Consider the following 22,571-nt stretch of genomic DNA (forward strand, 5'->3'; position numbering starts at 1 on the left):
TAGGAGTTAATCCTTAAACCCAGAAAACAAAAACCAGAAACCTTGACTGAGCTCAGAAACCAAGAGACAACTTGAAAAACAAAAGCCGCCTATTTTTTTTTTCTTTTTAAAAAAGCTACGATTTCAAAGCAGTCTTGTGGTGGCTCGGCCTGAACCAGAGCTGCCTGCCTTGAGTTCAGTCTGAGGCAGTGGCCCAGCCAAGTTCTCGAGCAGGGGGAAGGGAGTGAAGAGGCCAGCCAGCCCTTGCCCAGGGAGCCTGCTCTTCCGCTCCAGAGTGCCACCATCCCTTGGGTCGGGGGGCTCCCAGCTCTTCCCCAGGCCCGTTCTACACCCGCTGGGTCCCCTCTCTCAGGGTTTGGCTGCTAATGCCAGGTGAGACGTTCTGCAGGGTGCCGCGGTACATGGCGTACGGCTCCGGGTCGGCTTGGGCAGGCTCTTGGAGGGGCAGGAGCGCCGCAGCAGGCCGACATTGCTGAAGAACGCCGGGTGCATCTTCTGGTCAGCCTCGTAGGGGTCCTCCTCAGACTGCACCATGGCCTTCTGCTCCATCAGGGTGCAGCCATTGTCGCGCTTGCTTTCCTCCGCCAGGGCTGGACTGTCTGCCCAATGTGTCTCGTCAGCCGCACCCCCTGCTGGAAGCCAAGATGCAGCATGCGCAGGGCATTACTGGCATCCCTTTTGTGCCCTCTGTTCTCCAACCCAGGCACCTGCTCAACTGTCACGGAGCTGGGGGCACAGAGGCGAGGAGGGCGACGGTCTGCAGCTGTTACCATGAGGGCAATATGGAGCCTCCGACTTCAGAGGCCAGATATCTGTGCACCTGCTGCTGGGGAGCGACCCAGGGAGGGGCTGTTGCACAAAGGCCCTGCCTGTGGGCCGCTGGAGGCATCTGCTGGCCGCTGCGGGAAAAGGGGCCTTGTGCTGGGTGGCCCTTTGTTCCAAGCCAGGCCCTTGCAGCATGGCCCCATCCCTGTTCAGTGGCCTGAAAACATGCTCTCCACACCCATTCACACCCCCTGCATGCCAACACAAAGAGTGGAACCCACCGCTTCCCCTTGCTGCCCAAATAAGGCGGAGGTGCAGCCCAGAGCCAGCCTGAGCAGGAAGAGCTGCACACGCTCTGGGTGTCCCCAACCCCCGACACAGCCAGCCTGAGCACCCTGCCTGTCCCCACGTTGGCACAACTGGGCACAACGCACCCTTTCAGGTCCAGGGGACAACAGACAGATAAGTCCCCCCCCCCCGTTTTTATGATTATACAGAAGCAGCAAGCCCTTGAGGCTTGCCTGCAGCCTGCTCTATAGGGCCATAACTGAACTCCTGCAATGCCCCAAATGTGTGGCTTGGACTGGAGCCTGGGCTCGAAAGCAGGCGCATGCACACTGACTGCACAGCCAAGGGCTCAGGACTCAGCAGCCTCAGGCAAGAGCCCGCCTTGCAGCCTCAGCTCCCTCGCGCACAAAAGGGGTGTAAATGGTGGACTACATCCCTCGTCCTGCAGAATTAATGTCATTCTAAGTGAGATGCTGGAAGCAATGGTAGACCAGCTCTAGTGTTCCTTGCTGCAGGGCAGAGTGAAGGCACTGACCCACTGAACATACAAGCTCTTCCAGCCGTCCTCTTCTGGAGCCAGCACCACATCCTTTCCTGCCCCCTTTGCAGGTCCATCAGCTTGGCGGGGCTTCCAGGGCATTTTAGCTGGGCACGGAGTTTGCTTGCCAGCGGGTTGCCTGATGCGGCAACTGGGAGCTCTGGGCTTGCAGGAGGGCTGCCATGACGTGGCGACGCAGCTCTCAGCAACAGGCTCCTTGGCCCAGAGGCCAGGGTTGGTCTCGGGGCGGCTGGGTGAGAGGCTGGCCTTACTCACAGGTGAGGAGCCATGGACCCAGGCCCTGCTGCTGCTGCCCACTGTGCTGTTGGGTTCAGGTGGTCCAGCAGCCTGCGGCCAGCAGCCACTTCAGAAGCCACTGCAGCAGCCTGCTGCCTGGCTTCAGGGGAACAGAGGTGGCCGGGGGGCTCCGAAGAAAGTGAAAACGAGACTGCTGAGTTGGTGGGAGAGCTCAGCGGGGCCAACGAGATGCTCTTCTGGCCATTTTGGCCACTTGTGTTTCTCCGAGACTTCACAGCTGGGTATTGTGCAGTCCTGCAAGAGAAAGCCGTTGTCACTCTCTTCCTGCCTGGCCCATGGAATAAGCCATAAGCAAGGGCTGCTGCTGCACAGCCCTAGACCAGGGCGCTTCTCCCCCCCCCCAGGAAGACACACGCATTTCAGGAGAAGGCCTGTGGTTGCAGGGAAGGCGGCGGGGGGGATGTTCCATGCTTCTCATCAGTCCCCATCTCATGAGGGCAATGGGGGCACCGTGCACACCTCCCACCCACACGCTGCATGCGCTTGACCCCCGGCATGCATCCCCCATGGGCCTCCAGCAGCAGCCTCACTGCAGCAGAGAAAGCCCTGCTTCAGTGTTACCAGCATGTCAAAGGGTCCTTGTAATGGGTGACAGAAATCTCCTTTGGGGCTTTTGGTGACAAGTGAACCACCCACCACACAGGCTCCCCCCTCCACCACCACCAGCCTGGCCATAGGGCAAAGGGCTCTGCTGGCAGGACAGTACCGGTCATGCACGGCCCCCTTCCACAGCTCAGCTGGTGGTTGTTCCAGAAGCAAGCTTTGCTCAGGGGGCTCCTGCACAGAGCAGGTGCCTTCCCTGTCCCCTCACCACCACCACCACACACACAGACCGCTCTGCAGTCTTCCAGCTCTGCTTTCATCAGCTGCCCTATTTATAGCCGGCACAGGAGATGTCTGCTTGCCTGCTCTAGGGCAGGATGCCAAGAAGGCAGGAGAGCCCCCCCGCCCCATCTCAGAGGAGCCAGCCTCCCTGGCAGCCAGAGATGTATTCATCTAGATCTTTGCATTCTGCCAACATGTGGCAAAGGCCCTTGAAGCGGCACACCATCAGGTTGCAAAAGCATGAGAACAATTATACACAGGGAGAGAGTAAAACAGGACCCAGCTGACCCCAGAAAAGCACAGAAGGGCCACCCCCAGCAGCCTCAGTCGCACGCAGGAGAGGAGCTCCTTGGCGCCAGATGTCAGGCCCTTGGCCGGCCCAGCGGAGGGCTGCCAACTCTGGCTGGCAGCTGCTCTCCTTTCCCTGCCTGGCACTGCCGCCGGCTGGGGATTGCGCCTGGCACCTTCTGCGGGCACAGAGGGGCTCTGCCACTGCACTGGCCGAGCCAAATCCCAGCTTGCAAGCTGCACAGAATGCAACTGGCCCCCCAAGGACTCCCAGCTCTGGCCCACTGCTGTGACAGTGCAGCTGTGGTGAGAAGGGCCCTTGGGAAGGGGATCAGCAGGCAGCTCCAGGCGCTCATCCCACCCCCACAGCTCAAGGAGCCTCCCAGCATCGAAGGAGGAGGGCAGCTCCGGCCAAGGGCTCTGTGGAGTGCCCTGCCCACCACCGTCGCTGGCTGCTGCACAGGGAGGAAGGCGCATTGGCACCATGCCAGGACATGAGGCCACTTGTGCCGGGGGGGGGGATGGAATGGGGCTGCCCTTCTCATTTAGTATTTCGTCCTGTCTGCACAGGTGTTAGAAAACAAGACAAGATGTTGAAGCTGAAGGACATTTGTATTACCAGCTTTTTAAAAATCTGGGGTTGGGGGGGGGGGACCACAATCGCTTCATTGAGAAGAATCAGCCAGGAGTCTCGTGGCATGTTAAAGATGCCCATGTTAATCCTGGCAGATGCTTCCACAGGCCAGCGTACACGTCACCAGATGCACCAAGCCTTATCCTGAGTTACAAGAATCAGCCGTGTGTGGCTGAGTTACAGACGTGTGTTGCAGCCAAGAAGGTCGGAGGGAACTGAAATGCAAAAAGTACAGGCAGTAGTTTTCACAGACAGTGATAGCCAACTTGTCTATACTTTCTGCATTTCAGTTCCCTCTGACCTTACTGTTTATGACACACATACCCTGTGACCATGTGTCTACATGCCTGGCAACTAAACAGTGTTGGTAATGGACTTGTTTTTATGTTTCATTGAGAGTACATTTTTATCTGTATTTCACTACTACTGTTAGTTACCTTGAGCACCATTGTTTGGCAGAAAGGCAGGATATAAATGTAGTAAATGCATAAATAGAGGATAATACTTCATGCATTTCATGAAGTGGGCTGTCGTCCACCAAAGCACAAACCTACATGTGTGTATCTTTAAGGTACCACCAGACTCTTGTTTTTGCTGCAAGAGATCAAGACAGCAACCCCTCTGGGAATGTATTTAGAAGATCACCATAAAGACCACAGAGTGAATTGTTCTGTTTTACAACTGAGACAACAGATTTCAGTTGTCGGAAAGCAAATCCATTGTGGGTGAATGTTAAGAGTGTCATCCTGCTACCAAGAGCAGCCGAGCAGCGGGACGCAGGCTCTCGAGAGAAGCCGGGGCTTTGCCCTTGGCCGCAAGTGACTCCGCCCTCACCCTTGTCAACACAGGCTGGCAGCTGCTTCTCCTCATGTGGCAAACCTGTCCTTGTGCTCAGGAGATGGCAGGGGTGGATACCGTCCCAGACAGAGGGGGCTGCAAACTCCTCCTCTGGCTTGGCCCACAGGGCGACCCCTGCCCCGGGAGAGGAGCCAAGAAACTAGGCAGAACGAGGGGCAGGCAAAGCTACCAGTTTGAGCTTCACTCTATGCCCCATTTTTACAAGCTTGTTTCACCACAGTTCTACATCAGTTTGCTTTTTTTTTTCAGTCTACATAAAAACTTGAATGCATTTCTATGTGCATTTCTTCAAATATATACATTTCTATACTCACTTTTCCCTAACATATACATATTATCAAGCAATTTCCCCAATAGAATGCATCTTTGAACATTATTTTCACCAACTTAGACATTTCTGTGCACACAGTTCCCTAATCTACACATTTTGCACTTTTTTTTAGTGGGTGAGATGGACCCTTCAGACCAAGGGTCCATCTCACCCACCATTCTGTTCACGTGGTAGCCCACCTGTGGGACACAAGTGCGATAGCCCCCTCTCACTCAGGCTCCCCAGCAACTGGTGTGCAGGGGCAGACCACCTCCAAAACGGGAGGTAATACGGCGCCATCATGACTAGGAGGCATTGATAGAAGGAAAACACTTCCCGAAATGCACAGTGCAATGCACTGCCTCAAATGGTGGCCATGGCCACAGGCTTTGGCAGCCTTCAAGGGGGATTAGACGCATCCGTGGAGCTGTCAGCAGCATTTTGCCCTGACAGCCAGACTTCAAGGGCAGCTTCCTGCCAGGGCTGTTTCCTTTGCATCCTGCTTATGGGCCTTCTGGAAGCCACTGCAAGAAACTGGATGCGAGACACAGACAGATCTTCAGTGTCTGATCAAGCTTGTCTGATGTTCTTCAGCTCCGCCATCACACATTGTTCAGAAGCGCAATCAACTTGCATGTCCCCATGCTTCCTGGTGACATACAAAGGCAGCCGTGGTCAAGTCATTCAACAAGCCTGAGCACGCAGGATCTGCACAGTCCACGAGAATTCAGCACAGAAGCATCCAGCAAGCAGGAGTTTGCACCGCTGGTCATGCTCAACGCGACTCGTTGCTCTCTGTAGCTAACTGGTCGTGCACGAGTTCCCACATGGATAGGATGGCCGGGCTGAGAAAGTGGCACAGGGTAGCCTGGCCTCTGCCTTCGCGCACACAGCTCCAGGGGCTGGATGGCCTTCTGTCAGGGGACAGATGCACTCTGGCCTCCTTGGCTAGTCCAGAACCACAACCACTATGTCCTGGGGATCCTGCGCTCACAGTCCAAGGATACCCAGTCCAGACATGCAACACACACCAGACGGCCCCATTTACCCTGACCTGCTTAAACAGCAGAGCAAGAACAGGGGCAGGAAATCGGGGGCAGAAATGAGAACGGAAGCAGCAGGGGCAAAGGAAGGTGCCACTGCGGGGACAGCAGCAACAGAAAAGAAAGGCACTGGGGAGGCCCAGGGGAAGGAGGACTCCAGAGGCAGAGAGCTCCCACAGGAGAGCAGGGCACAGCAGCATTGTCCACCATGGTGCTTCCATGGGGAACCGGGACCCTGGCTGCTCTTCCCCCCTGGCCCTACCAAGCCAACAGCACCCCAGGCCAGCCCAAGCCGCCGCGTCTGCCTAGAGGAAGGCAGCGACTGAGTTGCCTGTCAGACCACAGCCACGTGGCAGCACTGCCAAGGGGCGGGGGGGCAGTGCAGTGGGCAAGTGGATAAGCAGGTGTTGGTCCTGGCTTCAAATCTCCCCCTGGGGGGCAGTCAGTCCCACCTGCCTCACAGGTTTAATGCAAGGACAAAAACGGGAGAACGCTAGGCAGGCCCCCTTTCAAGAAGGGAGAGCAGGAAGATCCAAGCGCACTCACCCCCACAAACGCTTGCCTGCCCATGGCACGTCCGGGCCCAGAGACTCTCGGGAGAGATCTGCCACAGTCCAGATCAGAGGGAGCCAAGCAAGACAGGGCTGGGCAGGGCACCTCCCTCCCCCCCCCAGCTGGCCTTTTGCTGACAAAGCCCTATGAGGAGAGACTGAAAGAACTGGGCCTGTTGAGCCTTGAGAAGAGAAGACTGAGGGGAGATATGACAGCGCTCTTCAAGTACTTGAAAGGCTGTCCCAGAGAGGAGGGCCAGGATCTCTTCTTGATCATCCCAGAGTGCAGGACACGGAATCATGGGCTCAAGTGACAGGAAGCCAGATTCCGGCTGAGCATCAGGAAAAGCTTCCTGACTGTCAGAGCAATACGACAATGGAACCAATGACCTGGGGAGGCGGTGGGCTCTCCCACACTGGAGGCCTTCAAGATGAGGCTGGACAGCCATCTGTCGGGGATGCTCTGACTTGGATTCCTGCACTGAGCAGGGGGTTGGACTCGATGGCCTTGTAGGCCCCTCCCAACCCTACTATTCTATGATTCTATGACGCCTTCCACAACTTTGGGGGCTGCTGTTGCGAAGAGGCCTGGGCTTCATCCCAAACCAGTGAGGCCCTGAGAAGCCGTCCTGGGATTCTGTCACAATTCCTTTGACAGGGGAGTTTGCTGTGCTCCTAATGGCTGAATGATCCAAGCCATGGCTACTCTGGGACCCTTTTCCTGGGACGGGTAGGCCAACGCCTGCCGCTGCTCCTCCCTGAGCACAAGGACCCAAATGCCAGGCTGCGCTGCCCTGTGGCTTCCAGGCACACAAGGGGCCTGGAGAGCCGGGAGACCAACCCCCGCCCAGCGGGCCCTTCCAGCCGCAGCTGGCTGGAGACCGCCCACGCCCTCCTCCTCTTCCCAAGACGCTGCCGCTTCTCTGTGGTTTCATGGAGCGCTGAATGCCCCGAAGAAGGGCTGCTCGGGGGGGGGGGGGGCTCCCAGAACTACCAGGCCAGCGGCGTTGTGCCGCTCTTCCATCTTTTCTTCCTTCATGGATTTTTTTTTTCTGGTAAGAAAAAAACACGGAAGTAGCAGTGGGCAAATATGGGAGGACGACCCACTGAGGACAACGTCTGGATCCCCCATAAACTGCCATGAAACAGGCAGGGCAGTTGCACGACAAAGCCTCTTCTGGAAGCGCTCAGGACTTTCAATGCTGCCCTGTGAATGCCTACTCAGAAGTAAGTCCCTCTGCATCCAAGGGGACTGGATCCCAGGTACGTATGTCTAGGACTGCAGCCCTGGCAAGAGCCTTCTCTGAGAAGGGCTGCCTGCTGCCCTGCTCCACTGGCTGGGCTCTCCTCTGCCTCCTCCTCCAGATTAAAGGCCTTGCCAGGTTCGGCGGGGGCACCCTGGCCAGCCATGGGCAGGAGGGGTCTGCAGGCACGGCAGCCTCCTCTCCTGGCCTCCGAGGAATCCACCTCTCCAATGCAAGGAGGAAGAGAGATGTTCCTCCTCTCAGAGAGTGCCGCTGTCCCCTTGGAGAGAGAGGCCAGCGGTGTGCCTCCAGGGAACAGTTCCAATGGTGCGAAAAGCCTGCCGGGGAAGCTGAGCCTGTGAGATGAAAGCAGAGGCTTTGCAAGACATGCTATCCAGGAGCGTCCTTAGAAGAGGAGCCACCGGGGCACAGGCCCTGGATCTTTTTGAGCTGTGCCCCGGATCTTTTGAACTGTCCTAATTGCCATTTTTTTTACATTTTCCCCATTGACCTGCATTGGACAACAAAAATGGCCATAACGTTTTGAGTTTGTATGATAAATGCATGAAATTTGGAAGCTTGGTAGACCCCATGGAGCTAAGTGAATATGCCAAATTTCAGGCAGTTAGGTCCAGTGGCTTTGTGCTAGCCATAGGTAAATTTGCTTTTTCCAAGAAAATCTGTCAAAGTAAAGAGCTATAATTTGTTTGTGCTTCCACATAAATTCATGGAATTTGGCGACCTGGCAGGCCCTATGGAGTTGACTGAACCTACGAAATTTCAGACAGTTAGGTCCAGTGGCTTTTGTGCTAGCCATGTGTAAAGTTTCCTTTTCTCAAACTCTAAAACAAAAAGTAAAAACTGTCAAGCCACCCAAGGGATTAGAGATCCTAATCAGAAGGTGTTTAACGTGACCATTAGGAGGTCACTATCCCTAATCTCTGATGTAGGGTTTTTCTGAGGTGCAAAAAACCTCTCTCCCCCTGCTTTTCTGCTCTTATGTGCCCACTGTTGGGAGCTTGCCTGCAATAAAGAGGGAGAAGGAAGGGAAGAAAGAGCTCCATGTGAAATACTGGTATTTCACACCGCATCTGATTTTACTGCCCCGAACTGGAACCTTTGGCTTCTGCAGAAGTTTAGTAGCTTCAGTACAACAAAGGATCCAGTCAGCCTCCACAAACTGCTTTCTCCCCCTCCACTTTTGTTGTTGTTCAGTCATTCAGTCATGTCCGACTCTTCGTGACCCCATGGACCATAGCACGCCAGGCCTTCCTGTCCTCCGCTCTCTCCCGGAGCGTGCTCAAGTCCATATACATTGCATCCGTGATGCTATCTAGCCATCTCATCCTCTGCCGTCCCCTTCTCCTTTTGCCTTCAGTCTTTCCCAGCATCAGGGTCTTTTCCAGAGAGTTTTCTCTGCACATTAGGTGGCCAAAATATTTGAGCTTCAGCTTCAGTATCTGTCCTTCCAATGAGCAGTCAGGGTTGATTTCCTTTAGGATTGACTGAGTTGACCTCCTTGCAGTCCAGGGGACTCGTAAGAGTCTTCTCCAGCTTTAATTTCTCCTAAATAGCTGTAGGACTCAAATAATCCCAAAGGGAGGGTTAGGACTATGTGGCGTCATGACTGAGAAACTGCTGGGGCTTTTAAATGAGTTCTACAGTTTTAAAAAAGCTAGAAAAAGCCCGCAGCCACCTCACCTCATAAAGTTCACTTAAGTACATGTAATCCTTACAAACCCCCCACAGCCTCCTAAATTCCTCTGAAGTACTACCTCTCTGAAAGGAGCCACTTGGCTTAGGGAATTCTCCCTACTCCCCACCCCTGCACACATTTCCAGTCACCATTCTTCTTTTCTTCTTCACTCCCCTAACCCTTTCTTTCTTTCTTTCTTTCTTTCTTTCTCTTCTTTATTCCACCCAGAGCATATCTTGGGGAATTCTTAAAAAGAATTCTCTTTGGTGGGCAAGAGAAGTTCTGAACTGTATTTGACTTTATATAAACAGACAAGAGGATTGGTTTTTCTCCTGTTCCTCACTCAGGTAGATAGGCATATGGTCAAGAAACACCTCATTACTTTGAATGAGTTCAAATCTCCAGGGCCAGATGAACTGCATCCTAGAGTAATAAAGGAACTGGCAGAAGAACTCGCAGAACCACTGTCTATTATCTTCCAGAAATCATGGAGAACGGGGGAAGTGCCAGATGACTGGAGGAGGGCTGATGTTGTCCCTATCTTCAAAAAGGGTAAAAAGGAGGAACCTGGGAACTACAGACCAGTCAGTCTGACATCAATCCCTGGGAACATTCTGGAGCAGATGATAAAGCAATCCATCTGGAAGCACCTTGAAAATAATGCAGTGATTACTCGAAGCCGACATGGATTTCTCAAGAACAAGTCCTGCCAGACGAATCTGATCTCATTTTTTTATCAAGTCACCTCCCTTGTGGACCGTGGGAATGTTGTAGACATCATACACCTCGACTTCAGCAAAGCTTTCGACAAAGTGCCCCATGATCTCCTGACGAGCAAACTAGCTCAAAGTGGGCTAGATGAAACAACAATCCGGTGGATCCAGTTACAAGATGGGGGATACGTGGATCAACAATACTACAAGCGAGAAGGATCTTGGAACTGTTGTCGATCACAAGCTGAATATGAGCCAACAATGGGATGTGGCTGCAAAAAAGGCCAATGCCATTTTGGACTGCATTCATAGAAGCATAGCTTCCAAATCCCGGGAAGTACTATTTCCCCTCTACTCAGCACTGGTCAGGCCTCATCTGGAGTACTGTGTCCAGTTCTGGGCACCACACTTTCCGAAGGATGCAGACAAACTGGAGAGGGTTCAGAGGAGGGCAACAAAGATGATCAGGGGACTGGAAACAAAGCCCTATGAGGAGAGACTGAAAGAACTGGGCATGTTGAGCCTTGTGAAGAGAAGACTGAGGGGAGATATGATGGCACTCTTCAAGCACTTGAAAGGTTGTCACAGAGAGGAAGGCCAGGATCTCTTCTTGATCATCCCAGAGTGCAGGACACGGAATAATGGGCTCAAGTGACAGGAAGCCAGATTCCAGCTGAACATCAGGAAAAACGTCCTGATTGTTAGAGCAGTACAACAATGGAACCAATGACCTAGGGAGGCGGTGGGCTCTCCCACATTGGAGGCCTTCAAGACGAGGCTGGACAGCCACCTGTCAGGGATGCTCTGACCTGGATTCCTGCACTGAGCAGGGGGTTGGACTCGATGGCCTTGTAGGCCCCTTCCAACCCTACTATTCTATGATTCTAAGTCTTTGAGAAGAGTGGGTTCACATGGTCACAGAGAAACAAATCTGGGCTGTTTTCTTTATCAGTTGCCATTATCCAGCAATAGGAAGGGCTGTAGCTCAGTGGCAGAGCACAGGCTTGGCATGCAGAAGGTCCCGGGTTCAATCCCCAGCATCCCCAGGTAGGGCTATGAAAGAATCCTGCCTGAAACTCTGGAGAGCTGCTCCTGCCAGTCAGTGTCAACAATTCTGCGCTGGATGGACCCAGGGTCTGACTCGGTATAAGGCAGCTTCCTATGTTCCTATGAACAGAAATCTTTAATTTAAAAAACAGGCGTTTTTTATTTGTTTTTTAAGTGGAGGGGAGGTAAATATTGCTAATTTATGCAATCCTGTGTATGTCTACTGAGAAGTCCCATTATGTTTAATGAGGCTCACCCTCAGGAAAGTGTGCATAGGATTCCAGCACAAGTTACTTTTGCAGGGATGTTTGCACCTTGATGTTCTGCATGTTTACTCAGAAATAAGTTGTGAGCATGGTACTGCAAGCTTAATATGGTGCCTACCCAATTCCATCTAATGAACTGACTACCCTTTCAGCTCAGTCTTATGCATGTTTTGTCATTTGTGGGTTTGGGGTTTTTTTGCATGAACTCTAGCTTCAGTGGTGAGGGAAAGGCACTTAGTACATACTCAGAGTTTCTCCATAACTTAGCCCTAGTTTTGAAAACAGACTCATTGGCTGAATCCTGGTGAAGTCTTGGCACAAATGAAGTTATGGGGAGGAAGATACAATGAGACCGTGTGCATAACAAGGAGGAGGCAGAGAGGAGTTGCACAAAACAAGACATCTGTTTTGATGAAGAGTTGCTGGAGGATGGTAGGATGAGGAGGGATGGTTGCATGGAGGGGAATAGAATTGGTAGGGGGAGAATGTAAGTGCTCAGTGATGAAAGAAAAACATTCTGCACACGCTTAGAGGCACTCTATATTTAAGAACATAAGAAGAGCTGTGCTGCATCAGACCAAGGTCCATGTAGTCCAGCATTCTTTTCACACAGTGGCCAACCAGATGCCCACTGGAAACCCACAAGCAGGACATGAGTGCAATAGCACCTTCCCACCCATGTTCCCCTGCTGCAAACATTGGTGAAATGTAAATGAATTCTAGTACTTCTAAATTTGCATGCATATATATCCTTCAGAAACTTTGCAGGTTTTTTGCAAGGGGGACACCTCTAATGACCTGTGCATTTTCATACAAATTTACCCAAAAACTGTTGGGGAAGGGGTGAATGGAAGGGAAAGCAAATCCCTCCCTCCCCCAAATTGGAGAACTCCCCTTGCACATGAACTGCTGCACTTATCCTTCTGAAACTTTGCTGGTTTCTTACTTAGGGACAACTCTAGCCTGTCTGTAATTTTCAGAACAATGGTCCACAAGGAACAGAGGGAGATAAGTATGTCCTCTTTTGGAGACCTCAAAATGTCAAGGCCACCCTTGCACAAAAACCCTTGGGGCTATCATTCTGAAATTTGGCAGACATGATCTCCTCTGATGGGGCAATGAATCCTGAAATTTCTATCCACTTCTTCCAAGTAATAAAAATGTTATTGGCAGTTCCCTTTAAAAGAAAATCAAAATATAAACAGCACCTATTTTTTTTTTCTGACATTGGGCAGGTGTAATCTCCTTCTAGGGGGCTTCTATGCCTGAAATTATCATCCAGTTCTGACCAAGAGAAAAAAGTTTCATTTTTTTTCCTAATTTCCCATGGTAATCAACAGGAAGCATAAAGGCTCATTTTTCCAAACACTGACTCAGGTTTGGTGCTGAGCTGGTCTGACTACAAATTGGCCCAAGCAGAAGCGGGATGTTTTCCAAAACGCTGACTCAGGGTCTGAGTTGAAGATGGGGGGGGGGTCAGTGCACACTTCTTATGTATGTAATCTATACACACACACAAGCACACCGCGTGCACACACCACACACACATACATATTAGATATGTGCTTATGTGCAAATTTTCGTTATGGGCCTGCGCCCCGGATCTTTTAAGAACCTAGCAACACCCCTGATGCTATCTGTGGACTAATTAAAATAAACTTTGCAAAACCTTATCAGCCAGATCAAAGCAGGGTTCCTTGAAAGATCTCAGCTTCTTTGCAAGTTAAGATATACTTCGATAAGCCTGAGCTAGTCGAAACAGTCAGGCTATGCAATTCTTTACCTGTGTTGCCTGCAAGCTTAACAGGAGATGCCTGAATGATATATGCAGGAGGATAAAACAGACTGAGGAACTGAGAGAGGGAGCAGGGAGGGGAGTTTGCACATCCAAACAGCTACAGAGATGGCGGTTGTGACCTCTGATGCAACAGGTTCTCATGTCTGTCCTGGTTCAGCACCAGATTAACGTGCTCTTGAAAGTGAATGCAAATAAATACACCATCACCACCACCACCCCGCCCACACTCACACTGGAAGTCTGTTGCCCAGGAGAGCCATCATGCAAGAGGGAGGGAGGGAGGGGGAGAGAGAGAGAGAGTCTGCTGTTGGGTGCACTTACGATTGGGGGAGTAGCCGTAGAGGCAGCCTAACCTCACGACCCCGGCCTCGTCCCTTTCCTCCTCCAGCCTGGAAAAGAGAACATACACTTCGCACCTTGAGCAAGAACTGATGCTGCTCCCCCCTGGACAGTAGCCCAGGGCCCCCAATCAGCATATCTGCCTCAACAGCCAGGACAGCAGTCCCCAGGGCCAAGCTGGGGTGGGGCAGGCTGCATGCGGCCCCCCCACCCTCAGTTCACCTTGGAGGCCGCGGGGAGAAGAGCCGGCCAGCTCTGGCGCCCTCCTCGCCCCCAAAGCGAAGCGCAGGTGGCCTGGCCCAGGCTCCTCCACTTTTCAAACAGTGGGGGGCACAGTGGTTTCCCCAAGGATGCTGCTCTGCAGAACTTCCCCAAGATCCAGCCCCCCACTCGCCCCCAGCAGTGGGTACTTAAGGAACCACCGGCGGGTACTGCCAGGCTGCTGGCAGTTTGGAAACACAGGACACAAGGGCGACACAGGACGTGAGGGCAAGCCATCGCTTGCTGTAAAAGGATTAGCTGTAAAAGGATTAGCTTTTACAGGGCAACGTCACCACGTGGTGATGCATCCCTGCCACTCTTTTCTGGCTTCTCATTCACAGAAATGCACACTGTGTCCATCTGCGTGGGAACATCTACTGGGAATAGCCACAGGAAATGCAGACTATGAGCTGTAGACATAGGGAAATCGCTTGGTGAATAGATAAAATATCTCTGTGAACCCATGTCACAGAGATACACCCTTCACTTATCTGAATTTCAAACAAACTCCATCCTCACAAGTCATGTTTGGCTGGGAGCTGCAAGAGGGAATCACAGCATGCAGCCAACATTCTGCTTGGTTGCAATGCTGGTTACCAGCACTGTCCAGGATTATCATCACGCATAGAAGAAGGTTAAACTAAATGCCCAACTCAGGAGCGGAGGAAATGTTATTCATACAAGAATTATACAATGTCAGTATTGTTCTCATTTTCATGGGAAAATACACAGAACTGCACAGCTTTAACATGAACTTTGGAAAGTTGGAAGCTGAAGAGATCCATAAGACATTCTCAGCTGGAGGGACCACAGATGCCCTTTTGCTCAGCTTCCAGCCACAGGGTCATCTCTGGTCCCCTCCTGCAGCCTTTCCAAATGGAACAAGTCACAAGGCCACAGAAGCCACGAACCACAGAACGGAGCGGGGCATCTGTAGGAGCCTCCTGGTCACTACAGCACAAGCTTTCTTTAGGCGCTCTTTGCGCCACGTTGATCATGGCCACTCCCCCCTATTTTGCATCCTAGAACTGTAGCATCATAAGGTTGCAGCTTGAGATCTATAGGCATATGGTGAAGGAACAACTAATTACTTTGAATGAGTTCAAATCTCCAGGGCCAGATGAACTGCATCCTAGAGTCATAAAGGAACTGGCAGAAGAACTCGCAGAACCACTGTCTATTCTCTTTGAGAAATCATGGAGGACGGGTGAAGTGCCAGATGACCGGAGGAGGGCTAATGTTGTCCCTCTCTTCAAAAAGGGTAAAAAGGAGGAACCTGGGAACTACAGACCAGTCAGTCTGACATCAATCCCTGGAAAAATTCTGGAGCAGATTATAAAGCAATCCATCTGTAAGCACCTTGAAAACAATGCCGTGATTACTCTTTGAGCCAACATTTGAGCCAACAATGTGATGTGGCTGCAAAAAAGGCAAATGCTCTTTTGGGCTGCATTCATAGAAGTATAGCTTCCAAATCCCGGGAAGTACTAGTTCCCCTCTACTCAGCACTGGTTAGGCCTCATCTGGAGTACTGTGTCCAGTTCTGGGCACCACACTTTAAGAAGGATGCAGACAAACTGGAGAGGGTTCAGAGGAGGGCAACAAAGATGGTCAGGGGACTGGAAACAAAGCCCTCTGAGGAGAGCTGAAAGAACTGGGCATGTTGAGCCTTGAGAAGAGAAGACTGAGGGGAGATATGATAGCGCTCTTCAAGTACTTGAAAGGTTGTCACAGAGAAGAAGGCCAGGATCTCTTCTTGATCATCCCAGAGTGCAGGACACGGAATCATGGGCTCAAGTGACAGGAAGCCAGATTCCGGCTGAACATCAGGAAAAACTTCCTGACTGTAAGAGCAATACGACAATGGAACCAATTACCTGGGGAGGTGGTGGGCTCTCCCACACTGGAAGCATTCAAGACGAGGCCGGACAGCCATCTGTCGGGGATGCTCTGACTTGGATTCCTGCATTGAGCAGGGGGTTGGACTCGATGGCCTTGTAGGACCCTTCCAACCCTACTATTCTATGATTCTATGATTCTACTCGAAGCCAACATGGATTTGTCAGAAACAAGTCCTCCCAGATGAATCTGATCTCATTTTTTGATCAAGTCACCTCCCTTGTGGACCGTGGGAATGCTGTAGACATCATATACCTCGACTTCAGCAAAGCTTTCGACAAAATGCCCCATGATATCCTGATGAGCAAACTAGCTCAAAGTGGGCTAGATGAAACAACGATCCGATGGATCCACAGTTGGCTACAGAATTGGACTCAAAGAGTGCTTATCAGTGGGACCTTCTCAAACTGGGGAGAGGTAACGAGTGGGGTACCGCAGGGCTCAGTCCTGGGCCCAGTGCTCTTCAACATTTTTATTAATGACTTGGAGGAGGTGGTCAAGGGAATGCTGATCAAATTTGCAGATGACACAAAATTGGGCGGGATGGCTAATACTTTGGAAGACAGAAACAAAATTCAAAATGATCTGGATAGACTGGAGCGCTGGGCACAAAAACAACAGAATGACATGTAGTAGGGCTAAATGCCATGTTCCGCACCTAGGAAAAGGAAACCAAATGCACAGTTACAAGATGGGGGATACATGGCTCAACAACACTACAAGCAAGAAGGATCTTGGAATTGTTGTCAATCACAAGCTGAATAGGAGCCAACAATGGGATGTGGCTGCAAAAAAGTCAAATGCTATTTTGGGCTGCATTAATAGAAGCATAGCTTCCAAATCCTGGGAAGTACTAGTTCCCCTCTACTCAGCACTGGTTAGGCCTCATCTGGAGTACTGTGTCCAGTTCTGGGCACCACACTTTAAGAAGGATGCAGACAAACTGGAGAGGGTTCAGAGGAGGGCAACAAAGATGATCAGGGGACTGGAAACAAAGCCCTATGAAGAGAGACTGAAAGAACTGGGCATGTTTAGCCTTGAGAAGAGAAGACTGAGGGGAGATAGGATAGCGCTCTTCAAGTACTTGAAAGGCTGTCCCAGAGAGGAAGGCCAGGATCTCTTCTCCATCATCCCAGAGTGCAGGACACGGAATCATGGGCTCAAGTGACAGGAAGCCAGATTCCGGCTGAACATCAGGAAAAACTTCCTGACTGTCAGAGCAATACGACAATGGAACCAATTACCCGGGGAGGTGGTGGGCTCTCCCACACTGGAGGTGTTGAAGAAGAGGCTGGACAGCCATCTGTCGGGGATGCTCTGACTTGGATTCCTGCATTGAGCAGGGGGTTGGACTCGATGGCCTTGTAGGCCCCTTCCAGCCCTACTATTCTATGATTCTATGAAGGGGCCCTTTGGACTGTCGAGTCCAACCCCCGATGCCTCTCTGCAAGCACAAACATGGGGCAGGCCCTTCCAGGCGCCACTGTTACCACTTGCGCCTGCTCATTCCTGGGAGCTGATCCTCCTCTTGCGCATCCCACTGCTGTTCAGTGGTTAAACACGTCCAGCACATTGCCTCATGAACGCTCTAGGCTCAGGTTCCCGGCTCCAGGCCCTTCAGCCTGGAGGCTCCTAGCCCTCTCCAGCAGCCGTGGGAGCAAAATGGCCTAGACCAGCTGGAGTGTCAAAGTGTGGCCAATTCACTTGATTCGTTCCTCCCCACCCCACTGCCTCAAACATGCCCCCCCCCCAGCCATATAAGCTGGCTAGGGAGCTCCGTCTGTGGGGCAGGATCCTGGCCTCGTGCAAGGTCGCTGGAATAAGGATCCATTGCCACCACTTCCGCTTCCTCTAGAGGAGTTTAGAAAACCTTATCTGCCTACTCTTCTACAGCTGACTAGATTCTAGTTGCTCCCATCACTGGCCAGCCCTGGCGCTCTGTCCATCAATCCGCAACAGGACAAGCAGGGGCCACGGGGGGGGGGGGCCTGCGAGAGTCCGCCTCCGGGGGGAACAAGAGCGGCCTGCTCTCATCCCCTGGTGTCTGCCTGGGTGCCTTCCAGGGCTGCCTGGAGACGCTGCAGCCCCAGGACCATCTGGCCCTCTCCATGCTGGAACGGGCAAGACAAAGGGCTTCCGAGGAAAATGACATGCGGGGGGGGGGGGCTGCTCACCAAATTTGATTCCCAGGTAATATTGGGGTTCTTCTTAGAAGAGGATTTGAAGGTTTTCTGCTGGCCTCAAGTGCCAGACAGCAGCAGTCCACTGCGGTTTTGTTTTGTAATGTTTGGGCCTCTGAGAAATGGATAAGGCTCAGGGCAGGAGGTTAGCGGAAAAACCACAAACTCAGTGTGACTGCCTCGATTAACAGCCCCCCTTCCCTGCACGGCCTGCCCCACCAGCAGCTCCCTGCATTGCAAAGCCACACGCACGCACACACGGTCTGCTCCTGCCATGTGCAACATCTGTCCCATGACCCCTCACACTTTGCTCTCACACAAGGAGGTCTGGCTCAACGGAATCAAGCTTCATGTGCCTGAGGGGCAACTGCAAGTCCCGGGGCTTCAGGGGTGGGTAAAGGTGTACATCTTAAAAATAACATGTACCTCAGTTGCGGCACCCTGCTGGTGGACACCCTCCCCAAAGAGATTTGCCTGGCGCCCACATGGTTATGTTTCTGGCACCAGCCAAAGGCCTTTCTTTTCTCAAAGGCATTTTAGAGGCCTAGTTCTAGATTTTTATGGCCATGTTATCTATTCCTGTCCTGTTTGTTTTGTATTGTACTTTATTCTTTTAAATATTTGCATTGTCTTTTATATTTTGAACAGTTTGTACTGCATTCTAGTATTTTAACTGTCTGTAATCTGCCCAGAGAGCGTTTGTTACTGGGCAGATTAGAAATACAATAAAATGAAACAAAAACAAATACGCTGTCAGGACACCAGGCAGCGTTTGAGGGTGTTCCTCCCCCGCCCCGCGGCGCCCCCCTTGGCGAGGGAGCGGTGCCAGGGTGGAGCCCCCGCTGGCTCCCTGGGGCCTCCAACCCGCCCGGTTCTTTCCTGCCCCTTCTCAAGCAAGGGAGCTCCCGGGCCAGGGGAGCCTAGGAGCAGCGGGGCGCAACAGTGGCCAGGCGCCTGCTCACTTCCGCCCACAGGCCGCTGAGCCCCCCTGACCTGCCGCGGAAGTGCTTGAGGGGCTGGGGGTCTGCGCAGGCGGGGTCCTCCTGGAAGCCCAGCTCAAAGACCTTGCGCTTCTGCCGGAACTCAACGACCGTCTTGGTGTAGGAGTTCAAGGTGGTGACGGAGGCAGCCATGCAGCACGTGAAGGAGCCCCAGGCCAGGCTGCGGGGAGAACCAGAAGCTGTGGGGGGGCATCTAGCCGGGCACCTGCCGCAGTCCCCCGCGCAGAAGGGCTCTGCCCAGAGGTCTGAGCAGAGGAGTCCCCGGGGGCAGGGGCCTTCCTGGAACATGCACAGCCCCACTCCCACCGAGGACAGGCTGGAGGAGCGGCAGACGGCCCTGTTGCCTCTCCAGCCAGCCAGAGCCAAGAAGTGGCCCCAGCAGCCACACCCCTTCTTGGGACCTGCTTTCATGGCTGGAGAAACAGGGGCTCCTCTTTGACAGCCACGCACACACCACTGCCACTCTCCACAGTGGGAAATGTGATCCGGAAGAGGGAGGGCGCCACAGGCCCCCACACGGGGCAGCCCCTTGGATCCAGGGGCTCTTTTGGGTCAGGGGCTTCACCAGCCTCCTCTGGCAGCCTTCCTTGAAGAAGGCTGGGAGACAGTCCCCCAAGGCGGCGGGCAAGCTGCCTGCTGCAGCAACACCCTGTGCCTTGCTCTCCCAAGAACCCCCCACCAGCCAGGCCAAATTAGCTCCTGGTTTTGAAGCGAGCATGCCAAGCACCAAGCCGGGGCCCACACAAGCCGCCCGGAGTCACTGCGTGCACAGGCTCACCAAAAGGACCAGCCGTAGTCCCAGGAGTGCGGCCTCCAGTCTTCTGGGCCCAGGCTGACCGTCACCTGGAACACCTGTGTGTACATCATGTGGGCCACCATACCCAGAAGCCCTGCAAGACACGGAGCACCACTCAGAGCCCAGCGCGCACAAGGAGGCCTCCTGAAGAGCCAGCCCAGTGTGACCCGCTCTCCATGGCCGCCTTCAGTGCCCTTTTTAACTGGGGGTTCCAGGGACTGAGCCGGGACCTTCTGTGTGCAAAGCAGGGCCTCTCCGCCTGAGCCACCATTCCTCCCTCATGGCTCAGGGACAGTGCGCAAGCCTTCCCACGCAGGAGAGCCCAGGGCAGCATCTCCAGGCATGTGCTGGGAATGGCCCCTGCCTGACACCCAGGAGAGCTGCGGCTGCCAGTCAGAGGAGGCCACGCTGGGCATATGAGGCTGGCGAGGCCTTGGAGGAGAGCAGGTTCCTCTGTCCCTGTGTGGGGAAGGAGAGCAGGAAGCCCCGAGAGCACTGCAGCATGTGCAGCCCCCGCCCCAGCCCGGATAAGGGTCCTCCTGAAGGCCCTATTCAGGATGCTGCCTGTGCAGAGCGGCAGGTGCTGAGCAGGAGATTTCTATAGCATTCAGGCGTTGAGAGGGGGAGAGCAGCAGGGAATGAAGTAAGACAGGAGAAATTTGCTGTGAGAGTATAAGCAGAGCCATGCTGGGTCAGACCAAAGGCTGCCTCATCCAGCATGTTGTCCACACAGTGGCTAACCAGAGGCCGCCATCGGAAGCCCACAAGCAGGCCATGAGGGCAGCAGCACCCTCCACCCATGTTCCCCAGTAACTGCTCTACAGAAGTAGGCCACGGCCTCCAATTGCGGGAGGAATGTTTGGCCATCCTGACGAGCAGCCGCTGACAGCCACCTCCTCCGGGAGTTTGTCCACCCCCCTTTTGAAGCTGTCCACGTTGGTGGCCATCACTGCCTCTTGTGGCAGTGAATTCCAGTTTGACTCTGCGCTGTGTGAAGAACTCCTGCTTTTCTCTGTCCGGAATCTTGCACCAGGCAGCTTCCCGGGAGGACCCCACTGGGTTCTAGTCTAGAGCACACTCCAAGAAAGCATGTGCAAAATACTCACGAGCACTTGACGTGTCCCCTGGCACAAAGATGAGGTCTTCCAGCTCACCTGAGTAGTCGTTTCTGCCTTGTTCCACTGCAAGGAATTGAACTACTCGCCTGAATGGGGGGTGGGGGCACACACCAGCACCTACCTGATAACACCGTGAAGACAGCCGCAAAGGCATTGAGCTTCAGCCCTTTGATCACATTATTGGAGTGGACCAGCTCAAGGCACATGAGGCTGAAGCCAACAACCAGCAGAAGGATGTACAGCACTTCCGACACCACTGAGAGCCACAAGACCCCTGCAGCAAACACAAGAGGCCCATCAGTCCCAGGAGACCCCTGCTCTGGGGGCCAGGCACCTGGCGAGGGAGGAGGGCTGAGGGCCGGGGCAGCTGTTGTTGTGGGGATGATGGAGAAGGGCAGAGCGGAGAAGGGAGGCGCTGATCTTCCTAACTGAGCTGCTGGACGGGTTCCAGTCAGATGAAGGCAGCCACTCCCAGGACAACGGGTCTGACACGTACGATCAGTGACTGGCAACAGGCTGATCCGACCCCCGGCCCTCCAGAAGGATTCCCGGCTGAGGGCTGGAGAGTAGCACAAGGGCTGCTCAGAGAGGCTGCACCGGGGGGCTTCATTTCGCAGCCTGCTTGGGCCAGACAGCAGCACCACATTTACTCTGCGCACACACCCCGTCCACCGACACCTTAAGCCCAGCAGGCATCAGGCTTTACGTTCTGCAAGCACCTGCATGATCCGCCCCAGGAAAGGAACAGAGCAGAAGTCGGAAAGTTGTGGTAGTTTGGGAAATAAATGTCCCACCTTTCCCTGAATAGACCTCAGGTAGGCATGGAAAAATTAAGTCTGCCACACAAATACCATCTAAAAACAGCAGCCAGAAATACAGCAGCATGAATGTTAAGAGCATGTGTGAACAGGGGGCAGGGGGGGAATCTACATGGAAACAGAATGAGAAGCACTTTCTGCTTATATCTGCATTTTCTTGAAATCGCTTTGGTCCATGAGGGGAACATGAAGCAGGAAAAGAGGAGTATACAGCACCTAAAAACTCACTTTCACGGGTCACATGAAAGCACTTCTCATTCCAGGTGGGAGGAGTAGAACTGAATGTCGTCAGGCCCATGTACCCTGCTCCATGAATGAGAGAGGCTTCTTCTCCACCCCTGTCCCCACTCCCCCCTGTGTGTGTATGTGTTGCGGAGGGGGGGGGAGGCTTTCCTGCCGAAACAAGAGTTCAGGGCTGGGGAAGCGGAGGCTAGGGGAGGCAACTCCAGACCTTTCCCTCCATGCAGGGTGTCTGTCCCTGGGCTAGCTATTCATCATATGTCCTGCACAACAAAGAATATGCAGATGGGAAGGCGAGAGGGTGGCCGGTTGCGGGAGCCTTCAGTAGCGCTATTTCGCAGTAGCGTTACTGCAATCTACTGAAAAGTAAACAACACAGGGAGCAGGAGGAGAAGGGGTGGCCACACAGGGAGGCCCCCTCACACACACTTTAGTTCTATGTGGCCCAGTCCTATGTGTGCGCAGGCAGGACCTAGGATAAATTGCACCCTGGGTGCAGAGTGCCTTCGGTGCCGCACCGCCGCAGTTTTGCAGGGCCACCCAGAGGATTTATGAGTCCTGGCGCAGGTGGGATGTCCATCGAGAGCGACATTGCTCAAAGCCGTGATCTCTCAGCCGCTGAGCTACAGTTTGCACGAGCCAAAGTTCGTAAAGCCACATTCTGAGCAGTGGCAGTGCACGATGCAACACAGCGGAACTATCACAGGTTTTACATTTTTTCTTTTGTAGCAGTTCCT

General features: G+C 53.2%; 1 protein-coding gene across 1 annotated transcript; it reads right to left on the reverse strand.

The window, feature by feature from the left end:
- Nucleotides 1–71: 71 nt before the first annotated feature.
- On the reverse strand, nucleotides 72–21,884 carry GSG1L (GSG1 like). Its single transcript, XM_084817972.1, has 5 exons — nucleotides 20,898–21,884; nucleotides 19,641–19,752; nucleotides 18,855–19,022; nucleotides 13,504–13,571; nucleotides 72–2,143 (listed from the first exon to the last, which is right to left on the reverse strand). The coding sequence occupies exons 1-5, from the start codon at nucleotides 20,980–20,982 to the stop codon at nucleotides 2,121–2,123; spliced, it is 456 nt and encodes a 151-aa protein (XP_084674098.1). The 5' UTR covers nucleotides 20,983–21,884; the 3' UTR covers nucleotides 72–2,120.
- Between the last annotated feature and the right edge of the window lie 687 nt (nucleotides 21,885–22,571).

The sequence above is a fragment of the Heloderma suspectum genome, chromosome 12 (genome assembly GCF_057233095.1).
Source record: "Heloderma suspectum isolate Gila_16-S chromosome 12, 16-S_ref, whole genome shotgun sequence".
NCBI classification, from domain to species: domain Eukaryota; kingdom Metazoa; phylum Chordata; class Lepidosauria; order Squamata; family Helodermatidae; genus Heloderma; species Heloderma suspectum.

Bases quoted from the DNA above. Each gene is read 5' to 3' on its own strand.
- GSG1L (XM_084817972.1), bottom strand. From the start codon at position 20,982: ATGTGCCTTGAGCTGGTCCACTCCAATAATGTGATCAAAGGGCTGAAG. The intron at 19,023-19,640 runs GTGAGCCTGTGC...TTCTCCCCGCAG, and splicing joins GACTACGGCTGGTCCTTTTG to CCTGGCCTGGGGCTCCTTCA. The intron at 2,144-13,503 runs GTAAGTGCACCC...TTTCTCTTGCAG, and splicing joins CTACGGCTACTCCCCCAATC to GACTGCACAATACCCAGCTG.